Genomic DNA, 16058 nt, shown 5'->3' on the forward strand with positions numbered 1-16058 from the left:
GAGGTGGAAGACAGGAGCGGGGAGTGAGGGAAGGCTTCACCTCCCACGTCAAAAGGCGCCGGTGGGACTGCTCTGCCCTCTGCCGGCACCCCTCACGCGTGACGCAGGAGAAAGCAGCGACGCCTGACGATTTACGCTGGCGGATGCCGAAAAGCCGCGCGCCGCGGCGGCTCCGCGCTCGTGCCGCCCCCCAGCGGCAGGCCGCCGCGCGCGCCGCGCTCCCAGCTGCGCGGCTCTCAGCCCCCGAGCCCGCCGCCACGCCGCCCTACGACTGGCTGCCTTTTCTTACGCGCCTAAGGCATCCAGCAGAGATGCCCGGCCACGTTGGCGCCGCGGGGCGCTAGGCACCCTGCACCCCGCCCCGAAGGCGTTACCTGGGGGGACGCTGGGCGCCTCCCCGCCGCGGCCCAGCACAGGGCTTTGCGGGGCACCCCGTGCCCAACAGGGGTACCGCGCCCTCTCTTCACAGGCAGGAGGACGGGCGCCTCACCCCAGCTCCCCCGCGCTGAGGTGCACCGGGCCCCTCCGCCCAGCCGGCCGCCTTTCCCCTCCCCCTCCGCCCTCCGCCATGCCGCCGCGCCCCCCGCCAGGCGGCCCGCCCCGCCCCGCCCCGCCGGAGGACTACACTTCCCAGCATGCACGTTCGGCGCGGGGAAGGGCGCCTGGCAGGGAGGGGAGGGGCGGGGGCGAGGAGCGGAGCGGAGCGGAGCGCGGCATGGAGGCGGGCGAGGGGCGGCCGCACGCCCACCTGGCCGCCCTGGTGCTGGCCCGCGGCGGCAGCAAGGGGATCCCGCTGAAGAACATCAAGCTGCTGGCGGGGGTGCCGCTCATCGGCTGGGTGCTGCGCGCCGCCACCGACGCCGGCGTCTTCCACAGGTGCGCATGCGCCTTGCGGCCCGGCAGGGAGGGTGGGCGGGAGGGCTGCGCGGCCCGGGCCTGGGGCAGGGGGGCGGGAGGGGGGCCCCAGCCCGGGCCGGGGGTGCCCAGGGGCCTCGGCGCGGGGAGCGGTCCCTGCCCGCAGCGGGCTCCCCGGGTAGCCCTCCCTTCCCAGCTGGCTTCTCCCTGACGGGCTTGGCGCCGGCGTCCCGGCTGAGCTGCCGGCGGCAGCCGTTACGGTGCGGGCCGGTCTCCTGCGGGGCGCCCCTAGCCTCGCCGAAACGGCTCCTTCGGGCTGGTGGGCGAGGCGGGTGCGCGGCGGGGAGCCGGTAAGGCGGGGGGGGGGCCGGTAACGTGGCAGCGGGTTAAGGATCAGGCGGGGCAGGGCGTGGGGCAGGGCAAGCGGGCTGCGCCCCGCCATGAGCTCCGCCCTCCCTTCCTGGTGAGGGTGCGAAGGAATGGAGGGACCAAAGTCTTACCACGCGGCAGTTTGAAATTAAAGTTGTTCTCATTCGCGGTTGGGAGCCACTAGTTGACGATGTAAGCGTTGACGTTTATACTTTATTAAGGTGGCTGCATTAAATGAAACTGCCAGGCTGTAGCTCATCACCTGTGAATTGCTGAAGCACAGGATAACTTCGGTTGGTGGCCGTCCGGTCCCACTCGCTGCGCAAAGCTGGGCTGGTTAGGGATGCTCAGGGTCGCGTGCAGCTGAGCTTGGGTATCTCCAAGGATGGAGGCTCCATAGCCTTTCCAGGCACTGGTTCCAGGGTTTGACAGCCCTCATGGTGAAAAATTGTTTTGCAATATCTAATTGGTCCTTCTTGCGGTATGTGTCTGTATTCTCTTACTGCCCTTGTCCAGGAAAAGTGTCTCTGTTCTCCCTCTGCCTGCCCACTAGGTACTTGAAGACAGCAATAAAGTTGCCCCCGCACCTTCTCTTCATAAGACTGAATCAAGACGGCTCTTTCAGGCTCTCCTGGCATGCATGTGCTCCCAGGCCCCAGTTGTCGTGCTGGCTCTCTGCTGGGCTTGCTTCAGTTTTTCTTTCTTGTATCGGGGATCCCACAGCTGGATGCAGCACATCAGAGGCAGTCTCATAAATGTCGAGTGGAAGGAAATAATCGTGTGTGCCCACATGACACAAGTTCAGTTTGGGCCAAAGTGCATGAAACTTTGGTAGCAATAATTAAAGCTAGATAGAATCAAGTATGTTGTTAGCGTTAAGAATATGGGCATTACAAACTTCTTTTTTCTGCCAGAACATAACTGAGAATTTCCTACATGCATACTGATAATTAAAACCAGTGCGTGGTTATGATGCACTTGGTATGTAGCATACCTAGGTGCAAGTTCCCAGTGCAAACCTACTGCATTATGTTCAGAGCAGTGACTTGATGTAGTCAAGTAGAAATGTAGCCCAGCTAGATTCAGACCTGGAAGTACGCACGAGCCTTGTGTATCCCATAGCTGCTGTACCATTATCTATTCTGGAAAATCTTTTTTACTGTCTCTAAAAAGTAGAGGAAGTGTCACTGACTTGGTTTTATTTTTAATAAAGAAGCAGTCAGAAACATTTCTGACCTAGATTACCGATAATTATTTAATGCGTGTGCATCCATATTGCTTAATGACCCGTGGTGGATATGGTTGTTTGAGTGACCTCCTCATTTTCTTATTTGGCATCTGAATTTGCCCAGCAGGAAGCCAGCTAGGGTTATATATGCCAACTTTGAGGCATAACAGGTGCATTAGACGGAAGCGCACTAGGTTTTCTAGTCGCCTTTGAAACAGCTGTGCTGACAGGATACATGTTACACAACAAAACTCTGTTAGTTGAATGGGGAGTGTATATTTAACAGGTATGTCTATTAAACAGCCTGAAGCAGTTTGAGGAAAACATCTCTGCTGCATTTGTTCACATGGGTGTGACTTGACGCTGCCGCTGTCATACATATTTTTATTCTGATGATCCCATGATGTCTTTGGATGGGAAATCTTAACTAAAGCACCATTTGCTATGTACAGTGCATTGAGAATGCCAGTGTTGCTGAGAGAAGAAGGGTTATTTTTCGTAATTTTTGTTTTTATATCTCACACACTTCTTTGTCACTATGATGGCAGCAGTGGCCTCACAGTGCTCTGCCAGTGTTTATCATCACATAATACTCAGACTTAGCCCTTCCTTTTGTAAATGTTTATTATCCTTGAACAATCACAATCTTGCTTTACCAGAATTGAAGGTTTTCTGTGCCAGAACATATGTGATTGTAACTTGAACAGCTCTTTCTCTGGGATTGTATGGAGCCTAATTAACACATTTTAAAACACTTGCAGAATAAGCTAATCTTCTAACTGCGTGGCAGTTTTACGTGTTGTCAGCCTTGTTGCTGAACTCTTAAATGATTTTGAATGCCTCATTCAACCCATTCACAATGCATTGATCTGTTAGCATGCCTAACAAATTGTGGCGTGCTGACACTGGATTTTTCTGGTAACACTTCTGAATTTTATGTTGCTTAAGCTTCCTACATATGTGGTAGATCAAGCACTCTACAGAATTAAATTGAAGTGCAACCCAGGCTTGAGACTTTACAGTCTAGTGAATGTGTGTGTTTTATCCCTGTTGTTGAAAGTTGCTTCTTGGACTGACAGGGATAGCTTTACTAACGCAAATATAAGAACTAGTTCCTTTCATTGCAAGGTGTAATACATATATAAGCCAGGGTGTTGTTCAGGTTAGGTTATGGCAGGCAAGTCAACAATGCTGGATTTATTCTTTATATTCATTTCTGTCACTGTCTGCCAACAGCATATGGGTTTCCACGGACCATGATGAAATTGAGAAGGTTGCAAAGCAGTTTGGCGCTCAAGTTCATCGCAGAAGCCCCGAAGTATCTCAAGACTCCTCAACTTCTCTAGAAGCTATCAGAGAGTTTCTTAATCATCATCATGGTAAATCAGTAATGAGATACGCTGAGCTTTTTTGTTGTAGCCCCAGAGGGAGGATGCACTTATTATTTCAAAAAATAAGTAAAGCCACTTATTATTTCGAAAAATAAGTAAAGCCTTTAGTAAATAAAAGCTAGAAAGATTCTCCTTTTTTTGTGGCATCTGCTCATACCACACTTTGCAGTTGTGTGTATTAAAAATATTCATTATTTCATAAATGTTTGTTTTTCTTTAGAGGTTGATATTGTAGGAAATATACAAGCAACATCTCCCTGTTTACATCCCAGTGATCTTATAAAAGTGGCAGATCTGATCCAGAAGGAGGGGTTTGATTCTGTCTTCTCCGTTGTGAGACGGCATCAATTTAGATGGAGCGAGGTAAAAAAAGGAGGTAATATTTAGCTGTTTCTGGTTACAGTTATACTTAAAAAAAATTTTTTTCAGATGGTTTATTTTCATACCCATGGTATTTTACATTAGCAAGTGGTATCAGAGGGAGGGGCTGAGTTCTTGGAGGGGTGTGAGATGGCTTAGAAATTCCTTTTAAGTAGTGCTGTTGTGATATTACTGATCATTTTTTAGCCTTTCTGTAATTGTTTTGTAGAAGTGATAAGGTATTGAAAATTAAAATGTTATTAACTTGTCTAGGCTCAAAATACAGCTCCCAAAAACTTTACGTGTTAACTTCTGCTGGGCGGGTATTCATGTGTATGTAGACAGGACACTGAGGTCCTGCCTTAACTAGGGAAGTGTTTGTTCTTTCTATGCAGTAGCTAACAAATGACAAATAATGTGAGGTAAAGTCTTAGTGAAGGTGAGATGGCAACCTCTTAGCCTGGAGACTTAGGGTTTGTTTCAGCCTGCTAATTTGGCTGCTGACTTATGTCAAATTGCAAACTGCCTTTGAGTCATGAGGGCTGAACTCATGTTAATTAGCTCATATAGAAGAATATTTTTCCCTGAGAAAATACGCCTCTCGGCTACAGTTGCAAAGATGACTAAAGACTGAACTCTTTACTTAAAGATTGTATCTTGTTGTAGCTATAGAGGTACCTTTTGTCCTTGTACAAAGAACTATTCAACACATTATCTATGGGGGTTTTTTTGTTTCTGTGATTAAAGCAGAAATGGTTGCTTCTTTTTCTTAAAATGGTTAGTGCAGATACTGCCACATCGTTATTTTTATTTTTAAAAAATGTGTTACTCAGACATTGCCATTATTCTGTTGAGACGAAAAAAATTTTCACCCGAAGCATTTTTTATGAGTTTACAAAGCATCATGCTGTGAAAGAGCATGCAAAATAAATGAAGCTTGCTATTAGAAATAAGTTTGAATAAAAGTTAGGCCTTTGTTTAGAATAAACACATAACTTGAACATTCTCATTGTTCCTCATAAGAGGAGAAATAACATGGCACAGTTTATTCATAAAGTATAAGAGGAGTATCAAAATTGTGGATGGCAGTTTAGGGTTCTGTGGATTGCACTTTAGGCAACCCAGTGAAAGTCCACTTCACATCTTGAGATGCTACAATGGACATCTGTGAAAGACTAAATCTCATGTGGATGTTAGCGTGGGGCTTTCTGAAGTGATTATGTGCCACCTAGTCTCTACAGGTAGATTATTAAAATAAAAAAGCCTCAAGGCCTACCTAAAAGAGCAAATAATTCTTTAGTATAAAGTGATATCTAAAGTCTTTTAATGTGGCGAGAGATAAAGAATCATTCAGTTGCAAGGAGTATATGCAAGGAGAACAGGGAACACATTGTGCAAACATTAGCAGCTTAAGGGTAAAAGCAGATGGCCTTTCAGGTGTGGTGTTTCCGCTGACAGTGATTCTCAGGAGCATTATACAGTTTAGTATTGTACTCTTTTTTTTTTTTTTTTTTTTTCTTTTCAGATGGCTTTAAAGTACTGATTATGTTAAAAGAATTTTATATCTTTTCCTGTGTATTTATGTTCCTTCTGCATTAAGGTTTATTATTGATGTACCCTGAAAGAGAAAGGTGTCTCCCTCTGACAGGAAATGTTTACTTCATTGAGCACAAAGCTCTAATGTATTTATGAAATACAAGGTGTGTGTGTGTATATATATACTAAAGCCTCAGGATGTTTTGGATGTTTGAGAATGCCCTCTAACTTTTTCATGCTTACTAGATCATGACACCTGGTGAATGTTAGCTGCTTTGTGCATGTGGATTTGGGTGGTATAAGGACAGAAGTCTCTGGTCCCTGGTTCGGTTTCTGCTGCGTGCACTACTGGCATTGATAACAATATGGGATCTTATGGGATCATGTTTGTTCAAAGACACTTGTTTATTTGTGGACGCTGATTAAACCACTTATGAAAAGTTAATATAATGTGTATCCTTAAATAGGAAGTATTTTGGGGAAGTGCCAAGATGTTTTCACAGGCAAAATTTCTTCTCGTATGCTCTTTATTCACCTTCCAGATTACAGGTCGGTCCTCTCAGCTCTCGGGAGTTCATTCAGGGCATTCCTGGTTTTAGGTGTAGGTAGCTGAATGGTTTTTTGTGTTTACCCTCACTGCGAGTTAAATCCCTTCCTATCGTGTACTAGGAGACAGAGTACGGAAGAAGTGTAGTATTTCTTTTGCATTGGCAAGGACAGTCTAGAAGAATGTCCCCCCTCCTCCTTTGAGTAACCAGTTTTGGAGCTGATGACTTCTCAGGTTTTTTTGGTTGGTTGGTTGGTTTTTTAAGTTGAATGAAAAATTTCCTTTTCCTCTGCTAGAAATTCAGGGCCGTCCTCCAGTCTGTTATTCACAGTTCCAAGAAAGAGCAAGCAATTCAGTGATTCTTTATAAAGCTAAGCAATGAGAGGCAATAATGAAAGAAGTTGGTGACTGAATTGTGTCCTTAATTTTTCATCAGAAAGCTATTTAAAGAAAGTTAAATGACTCTGAACAGGGATTCTGGAAAACTTCTTTTGTCATTTTTCTTTTAACAGAAAACAAAATGACAGAGCCCCAAAATCTGAATCCAGCAAAACGGTACCGGCGGCAAGATTGGCCTGGGGAGCTGTATGAAAATGGCTCATTTTATTTTGCCAGGAGACATTTGATTGAGAAAGGCTACTTGCAGGTTAGTCCTTCTGTTTTTCATGCTCTTTAGAATAATACATCTTTTGCTATAGAGGGTTCTGAATTCAATAATGTATTTGTCTTTCTGATGCAGTCAGTATGAAGTAACAGCACTTTGACCGCAGGAACGTTTGCTTATTACGTGTAACTTAACAGGGCTAGCTGTAGCTAGGGCAGTTCCAGTAACAGCATCCTCCACAGCAAGCAAATTTATACCAATAATATTGAGCAGTATAGAGCTATAAGCCTAAAACAATACAATACTGAGTTTCACATCAGTTCGCCAGGATGCAAGTGTGTATCTTATAATTCGTTTTAGTGTTACTAAGGGTGTGAAACTGACCTTCATGCAGTGTTGTAGGCTTCTCTTTTATAATCTATAAACTTGTATTCTTGGCCAGTTTAGTCTTATGCCAATTTTGTACTGCAACTTGAACAGTCTTTTTCCCTTTCCTGAGGTTTACGTCCCATTGTAGTAATGCAGAACAAATGTATTTACTTCAGCTTTCATTTTGTTTGTCTGCAAGTATAGTCTCTTAGTTTTCTCATGCAAGACAAGTTTTCCATCTTACAGATCATTTCCAATATTTGTCAGCAGAACTGAAAAAAAGCCCAATGTAGATATTTCCATATTTCTAACGGGAATACCTTACTAGGTATGTCAAGAATACCAGGTTCTTATTTCTCTTTTTTCCAGATACCTCACTAATGCAGAGATACTAGCTTTAGGTCTCTATAGTTTGCACAGACCCATGCAGTGCCAGCTAGTGCTGTGGGGACTTGCAGGCATTGGTCTGGATAGTACAATTGTGCTGAATTCTACATTTTATGAAGGTTGGGCTCTCAGAGGGATCAGGGCTTTTAGTTTTTTTTAATTACATTGGGGTATGGCAGATATTTTTCCAATTGAAATTAAGTCTTTGTGTAGATAGCAAACAAAAAATAAGCATACTATTACTAAGTGAATGCTACAGGTATTACTATTTTACTGTATTAAAAGACCTAGTGAGATCAGTGTGACATAATGACTATAACGCATAACATCTTTCTTGCACGCTTTCTCTAGTTGTAAAATGAAAATACTTATTAACCGTTGCCTACAAAAAGTCATTTCAAATGCTTGGTTCTGTGTCACTGGCAAAACATCATTACTGATGGTTCACTTATATTTAAGCTACTGTGACCACTGTGTAACCGCATACTTAGCTTTCATTACATGGTACTAAATTGTACAGTTTTGTATTTGTATTAACGCAAGCAGAAAATTTTAATGGGTTCTATTTTATTTAGGGTGGTAAAATGGCCTACTATGAAATGCGTGCAGAGCACAGTGTGGATATTGATATAGACATTGATTGGCCTATTGCAGAGCAGAGAGTATTGAGGTAAAAACACTTTTTTTTCCTTTATTTCTTTGATATTGTTCATTGTTTCAAAATATGGTCATGTGAATTCATAATGTATGTAATGTAAGTAATCAAGATCAAAGATAATTGGACAACTTTATTTTTGCCTATCATTTTTTCCTATCTCCGTTGAAATCATCTGAATTACCTTTGCTATGTGTGGTTGGTTTGTTTGTTTGTTTTTTAAGGTTCAGCTTGGGGAAAAGCGTAAGCCCCACTATACCATAGCGATGTGTTAGCGTCATCTCTGGCTTTTCCAGCTGAGTTGTCCTCTGCTTTCATGGCCTGGACCACATTTACTGATGCACATGGCTGAGAGTGTTCATGTAGAAGGCATGAGCTGATTATATCTTGCCAGCTGCCTTTTCTTTGCAGCTACTCTGCACCTCTCTAGGGAAATAATGGGTGGAAATGGAATATGTTTTCTGTGCGTTTTTCGTCCTTTATTCCATTTTGGTTTTGCCCCAAATAAATGCTACAGAACATAACCTCTTATGCTAAGGAAATAAATCTCATCCTAATTTTTAAATGGAGAGCATAACTGAGCTGTCTTTTTGGATCATTCTATTTTTTTTCTTTGAAGAGGGAGAATATAGTTGGAGAGTGAAGATGATGAAAAAAGACATTAGAGAAAAAGAATTTCAAAGCTGATTCTTCTGTCTGAATATCACAATTGTATTTGAAATATTTGGGTTTGGAGCATGCAAAAACTTCCGTCCTAAAAAGATAACTTCTTTGTCTAGCTTTGGATATTTTGGTAAAGAGCCATTAAAAGAGGTGAAGCTATTGGTCTGCAGTATTGATGGATGCCTGACAAATGGTCGCATTTATGTGACAGAAGATCAGAAGGAAATGGTCTCCTATGATTATAGAGATATTGTTGGTATCGATCTGTTAAAGAAAAGAGGAATCCAGGTAAGTGTTGATCTGAAGTGTGAGGCTTTATTTCTGACTTATTTCTGAACATTAAAAGATTCTAAAACTCTGCAGCATATAAATTGAAGTTTCTTCAGAGTACTTGTGATCAAGCAGCAAGATACATTGGTTTGGGGTTGGCACAAATGTTGTTTTAGGATCCCTTAGGGGAAAATAAGTGTTTTGAGAAAGTTCTCAATCTCATTCATAGTAGCTATAGCATCCTTGTCTTTTTGTCCTGGAAAAATGTGGGAAGAAATTTTTATGGTATTTTGCTAGCACCAATCATAGTGTTCTGTGTAGTCTAGAGACTCCTTAATTAGAAATTAGAAGTCAGCTTTACCAAGCAGGGATATGTTGTTACCTCTTGGCTATAGAAGAGGAAGAAATACCCAGGCAAATTACTTCGTTCATCCTAGATCACCCATGATTGTTGCAAAGAGGGGAAATCAACCCCCAGACACTTTTGTCTGCGGATTTGTTTTAACCATAACTTTGGTGCTTTGAAATGGTAAGAATTCAGTGTAAATGCAAAGCTGAAACAACACAGACTGTAACACGGCTACAGTTATTATTATTGATTATTATTACTGCTACTAAATTCTGCTGATCTGAATATTTGATTGCATTTATGTAAAATTAGCCTCCTGGCTATTTTCTGGCTGTGCTGCTGGCTTTCATAAAGCTAGAAGAATTTTTGGGGGTAAGAACTAAGTACAGGTTTAGGCTGCCTTCAGAGAGCCTTAACTCAGTCCTGTTGCAGATAGAGATAGGCATGGATAAGACAAAGATAGCTATACCCCAAGTAGACTTCTCCCGATACATTTTTGGAGTCTCTATTGTAGGATTTTTTTACAACAGGTTAGACAAGACATTCATGACATACTTTGATGCAGCTGTTGCTGTCTTGGGGCAGTGAAATGGAGTAGATGGCTTTTCAAAACTCCTTCAGCTTCATTTTCTGTGAGGCAAAAGCGGAAGGAACCTTGTAATCATTGTTTTGTTGCCTGTGGGGGCCCATTTCCATGCTTGCTGTGACTTGGAATCTTTCATTAAAAACCTCCTGGTCTTTGTGCTGCATTTTATGTATTTCTAGTATATGTTGCTAATACACTCTTGCTTTGTGCACCACTCATGTTCATTCTGTACTTAAAATCAGTGCTAAGTATTTGTTAGTATTTAAAGGCAATTAAGGAAGATGAGCTTGTCCACAGCTTGGACAGAAAACTCAGAGGGGTTGTGTCTGAGATTTTTAAAAATCCTGCTGCAATAATCCTCTGGTTTTAGCCTACCTTGCACATTGTTTCTGGGATTTCAAATTGGGAATGAACTTTTGGAGATTAATGTGCTGTGATCCTTCAGTCTGTTTAGCGTTCTGTTGGTGCTCTGAAGTCCTACTGTAAATAAAATGATGTTATGTAGACAAGTCATGGAAAATACTTCATAATATTCTACTTCTACAAATATTACAGAAATCTTCCTTGGGAATTCTCTTGTTCCCTGCTGTGGCTTAATTAGATGATATTGCACTAGATAGCATGCCATTGTACTGTGATATCCAGTATTTTATTTAGTACATGTTGCATTTAAAAAGACAAATGTAAATTTCTTTTTTTGAACCTCAGGGAAGCCTACAGAATGGTGTTTCACTTTCCCAAAGCAACTTCAAGACTGTAATGTGGTTTTTGGATGTTAATCACTTCTGCTTTGAGTTTTGATTGAAGAAATCAGTTATTCAATGCTTTTCTGGTATCTGAGAGAGCAAAACTTCTCCTGTTTTGTTTTTTGGGTTTTTTTGTTTGGTTGGTTGGTTGGTTGTTTTTTTTTTTTAGTAAATCAACTTACATGTCTTATTTCTTTGTATGTAGAATTTAATCTAACTTGACTTTATTTTAATAGGTTCGACTCATCTCTGAAAGAGATTGTTCAAAAACACTGTCAGCCATGCAGCTGGGATGTGTAGCAAAAGTTAGTGCAACAAATAAATTACAAGTCCTGGAGGACTGGCAAAAAGACATGGGTTTGAGCTGGAAAGAAGTCGCTTACTTAGGTCAGTTCGCTTTTTTTTTTTTTTTTGGTAGCAAAATTTCATATAACATACACAAATACAAACTTCATAGTGCTGCTCAGCTTCAAAACATTTTGCCCTTTGTTAATACACTAGACTTAATGGGATTGACATGCAAATTACAGCACACAATCACCAAAAGCAGGTATGTATTTTAAGGCTTGTTAGGGTACAATCTAAATATTAAAGGCATTGATGAATCAGTGTCTAACTTGGTAATGGAACTCTTAGCTCTTTTTATAGTGAGATTTAGGAAAGCTTTTGAGATTACACAAGCATACAGTTACAGCTCACAATTTTGAACCAATTCTAGTTCATTTCAGATGGATATTGGTCAGATTATATTCTGAAATGGAAACAAGAAATGGACAGAACTAAAACTGAAAGCCATATGATTCCATACAAAGCTATATTTCAGTGACACCTTAAGTGTATAGTCCTGCAAATGCTTATTCAGCTGCTCAAATAATTTTACTACTCTTAAAAGTACTATTCTCTTATCTGAAGATTGTGTAAAGTGTGATCCGCGTTTACATGTATCACTAAGATTTTTCGAGAACTGACTCACCTGTGCAAAGTGCTGTTGAGCTGCTGAGATGAAAATTGTGGCAAGATACAAATTTTAAACAATAGATTAATATGTACACAGAAAATTTGAGTTTGCTCAGTTTTTCCCCTCTGTGATATTTTGCCTTGTCTGTCATCTTTCTCAATAGGAAATGAAGAGTCTGATGTGGAGTGCCTGAAGCAAGCTGGCATGAGCGGTGTGCCTGCTGATGCTTGTGCAGTTGCTCAGAAGGCTGCTGGTTATATTTGTAAAAGCAATGGTGGCTGTGGAGCTGTCCGGGAGTTTGCAGAACACATATTCCTGTTGTTAGAAAAAGTGAACTCTGCAAGAAAGCAAATGGAAGAAGTGAGTGCAACAGGAAAGGAAACGGGGGGGAAATGAGAACAGCAGGAGAGGAAATAAGGAACTAATGAAAAAAGACTAACACAGTTGGTCAGTCCTGCTTTTCTTCTTCTCCCCTTGCTCTCTCAGTAAGTCTGTATCCCAAAGGATGGCTTATCTTTCAAGTTTTACATTGCAGTAGAGTTAAAAAGATGTTTCCCTCTAGTTAAAGGTCCCACTTTGATTAAGTGCTGATATTCATGATTGTATGCTGATAATCATGATCATATTCATGATTATTTTAAAAGCCATTTAAGTGCAATGGAAGGAATGCTACAGAAGGTAGTGTCCTGCAAATCTACTTTTAATCATTACACCTGTCCTACAGGAATGATGTGTCTTTATTTTATAACCCAAATATTTTCAGGTATCAGTGATTTTGCATGACTTGAGGCTTTGTAATTCAGACTTTCAAAACAAAATTTTGTGTCAGTTTTATTCATTTTGTTTACACTTCCTCTATCAAATGTCAATATGATGTTGTAGTTGTATGCTTGCTTTTTACAGGATTCGTCCCTAGTAAGGAAGAGTTTGTTATTTTACACCTGACCTTTCCAGCATATGCTATCAATCGTCTTCCTACATTTTTAAAAGACAGCTCAGTTTACTGTAAAACCAGTTAATATTAGTATTAGTTAAGAAAAGCACTTAAGCATGTGTTCAATTCTAAGCTCATAAATAATTAAATGGCATTTGGAATTGTGCCTCTTATCTTTGAATCTGTTTATATTGGGTTTTACTGAAGTGCTTAAATTAACATACCCAAATGTTTTGCCAAATTTGTAGTTAAATTTCCCATTAACTTTGAGATCTTTCTGTTGCAGAAACGCGGTCTCTTTCTATGAAGGCATTATTACAACCACTAATGATTACAAAACTAAAAAAAAAAAAATATTGTATGGAAAAGTAACTGCTGTTTGAAAAAAACAAAATGTAGTTGTTGATTGTGGGTTTATACAAAATATATATTGAGATGATTTTTAGCATGTTAACTTAAAGCTGGTGTATATGTATGTTTGTATTTATGTACAATACAATTTTTACTGTGTCTTGATTTAAAGAACACTGTTATCTGTAAAAAGTTGTAGAACTGACACTAAAAATATGCATCGGTTTTCAATCCTAGTATTTATCAGTGGGTCAAGTTCTGCCTTGGGTTATGCTAAAAAATAAAAAATACCTGTGGTACACAGGCAATTACTACCGAGGTGAATAATAATGTCTTGTTATTTTATTTTGTTTCTCTGCTAAATAGACACTCCCAATATAATATCACCCGATATATTGCTTTCTGTTGATTAACTTTGTGTTTTACAGAGCAAAATTATTTTACTGCCTATCTACAGTAGCAAGGTTAACAGGTGAATAGTTTACTGTACTAATCAGCTCTAAGTTATCATTTAAGTATTTCCTTTCAGTGAGGTTTTAGGGTTCTGCGCTGGATAAATCCCATGGACTTTGATAACAGGAGAGCCGCATTTTGGACAGAACTATGGACTTTGGTATAGGTAGATGAATTATTTTAGTTGTATGTGGTAAAGCTTCAGAAGTCCGATTGGATGAATAATTCAGGTTTGATAATGTCATATAGTATTGGCCCAGTTTTTAGTTACTTCACCTTGTCATCATCAAGTAACTTGCTGACTTTGATTTCAAGAACAGTTTCCTGTGAATAGATAGCTTTAAACAAGGTGACTGTGATGAACTTGATTCCCATTCCTGTTATGTTAGCGAAAGCAAAAATATGAGTAAGTGCAATTATAACAGAAATATGAGTTGGCAGTTTGTAAGCTTACTGTTTGAATCAAGAACTCTCTAACGTTCCAGCTGGTTGCTGAATGTGCTGCATATATGTTGGGTCTCTGCTACACATACAAATTTTGTTGTATGAGTGTTGGTAATGGGCAGAAGGAAATGGTACCTGATATATAAGTGTTTTCACTTTGACAAATTCTTGTTTAGAAAAAGGTGCTATAATCTTACATTGGACATATAGGAAGAATATGAAGAATAAAAGAGCTCTAGAGACTATTTATGTACGCAATCCGCTGCCTGAAAGGTTCAGATTTATATTGCCCACACTGCAAGGGGAAGCCTAACTATAAATGAGAGTAGCATGAGGGATGTCTTAATTACTCCTCTTGTTTTTTACAGAAGATCCTCAATCTTATGAAGGATTTCGGGGTCACAGAGGGACAGAGATAGTGAGAAGAACTCTTAACAGTCACCTTCAAGGGGAAATCCCAGGTCCCAGGCAAACTTCAAAAGTGTAGTGTCTTTTGCCAATGACTGTTGTTTCAGTATGTGTCCTGGCACCATAATTGCCTTTCATTACAGCTGTGTAGTTCACTCAGACTAGGTTTGTCTGGTCATTTTTGTTATAGTGGGCTGATTTTGGAATAATCTCTTTTGGTCATGTGAGCACTTGTTTTTTACTTTAAATTGCCTAGTATATTCCAGAAATGATCTTAGATAACGTGGGCTGTTTTATCATAATTTTGCGAAACTGAAAAAAGTAAACTATGTAATAATTTATAATAAGCTATTATGAAAAAATAGAAATGAAAAACATTCCGTATTTTCAAATAGCTGGTTTCACAGTGCTGTGTGCTCTGTGCCTGTGTTTGTGAAAAGTAGGATTCATCTCTCTCGGTCTTCTGAGCTGTCAAAGCCAGTCCAGTATTTCTATAGAAGGATAATCTTGTAAGTTGAGCAGAACATACTGAGAATTACTTGGCAGGATATTCTCGGAGAGAATTCCCATTTTGGTTAGGCCTTGAGATCTCTGCTGGTTTTGGCTGTTTGGTGGCTCTTGCCAGGGGAGTTGAGAGAGGAGGAGGATTGACAGTAGCATAATGTCATTACATTTGCTAACTTTGGCACAAGGGATGGGGGTTAGCCCTTCACCTACTTCTGGCTCTATTATGTGATCTTTGTCCTCTTCAATATATGTTTCTCTCCAGTTCTGTGCTATTTTCTGTAGGGTGATCCAACATGTTCTGACCTTAGTTCATTTCAAATCAATGTGAATCATATAAAACTCAGCCTTTTGAGGTCAGAGAAGTTTTATAATACTTGATGATTTCAAGTTCTTAATAGTTTTAAATCTTGAGCACACATTAGTTAACTAGCTTTTCCAGAGCCCATGTGGGAAGGGTTTTTTTTAAATTATATTTTCTATTAGTATTCTTTTAAAACACTATTTCCTGTTTCCAGAAATAACTCCAAATGAGTCTAATTACACCCAGCAGGACTAATTATTCTAAATGTCAGCATTGTAAGAGCAATAATAAGGTATGTCCAGTGGAAGAAAAACACTATTATGCATGAACCTGTTGCATAAATGATTTAGAAAAACTTGTCATTAATGCACTTGTCTGAAAAATCCTTGGATGGTGGGTTTGTTTCTCTCTCTTGTTCTTGGACAGGTTTGTCTGTCCTCATTTCTGATCCTAGATATGTTTATGTATGTGGCTCTGGTTTAATAGAACTTTCCCAGTGCTATAGATACTGGAGGAAAAAGAAATATTGGGGAGCAGTCACATGCTATAGCTGTCTCCCACAGCACTGTAGTATTATAGACCACTTCCCTTAAAAATGTTGCCATTATTTTCTTTTTGCAGATGGAAGAATTTTTTAATCATTTATAAAAAAACGTGCTAAAGGGAATGAGCAGTGAGCAATGCGGAGGCAATGATACCAAATTATTCAGGTTAGTAAAGAGCAGGGTTGATGAAACTGAATGGAGAGAGAGATAATGAGATGTGCTTAATAGAAAAACAATCCTAA

General features: G+C 40.5%; 1 protein-coding gene across 1 annotated transcript; it reads left to right on the forward strand.

Moving 5' to 3' along the window:
• Positions 1 to 647: 647 nt before the first annotated feature.
• On the forward strand, positions 648 to 13446 carry CMAS (cytidine monophosphate N-acetylneuraminic acid synthetase). Its single transcript, XM_082309548.1, is given in 9 exon segments — positions 648 to 876; positions 3689 to 3831; positions 4064 to 4219; positions 6799 to 6932; positions 8222 to 8316; positions 9081 to 9252; positions 11152 to 11302; positions 12037 to 12257; positions 12259 to 13446. Coding segments are annotated over 9 exon segments (1287 nt in total). The 5' UTR covers positions 648 to 715; the 3' UTR covers positions 12313 to 13446.
• The last annotated feature ends 2612 nt before the right edge of the window (positions 13447 to 16058 follow it).

This window comes from Platalea leucorodia, assembly GCF_965183815.1.
Source record: "Platalea leucorodia genome assembly, chromosome: 4".
Lineage (NCBI taxonomy): Eukaryota > Metazoa > Chordata > Aves > Pelecaniformes > Threskiornithidae > Platalea > Platalea leucorodia.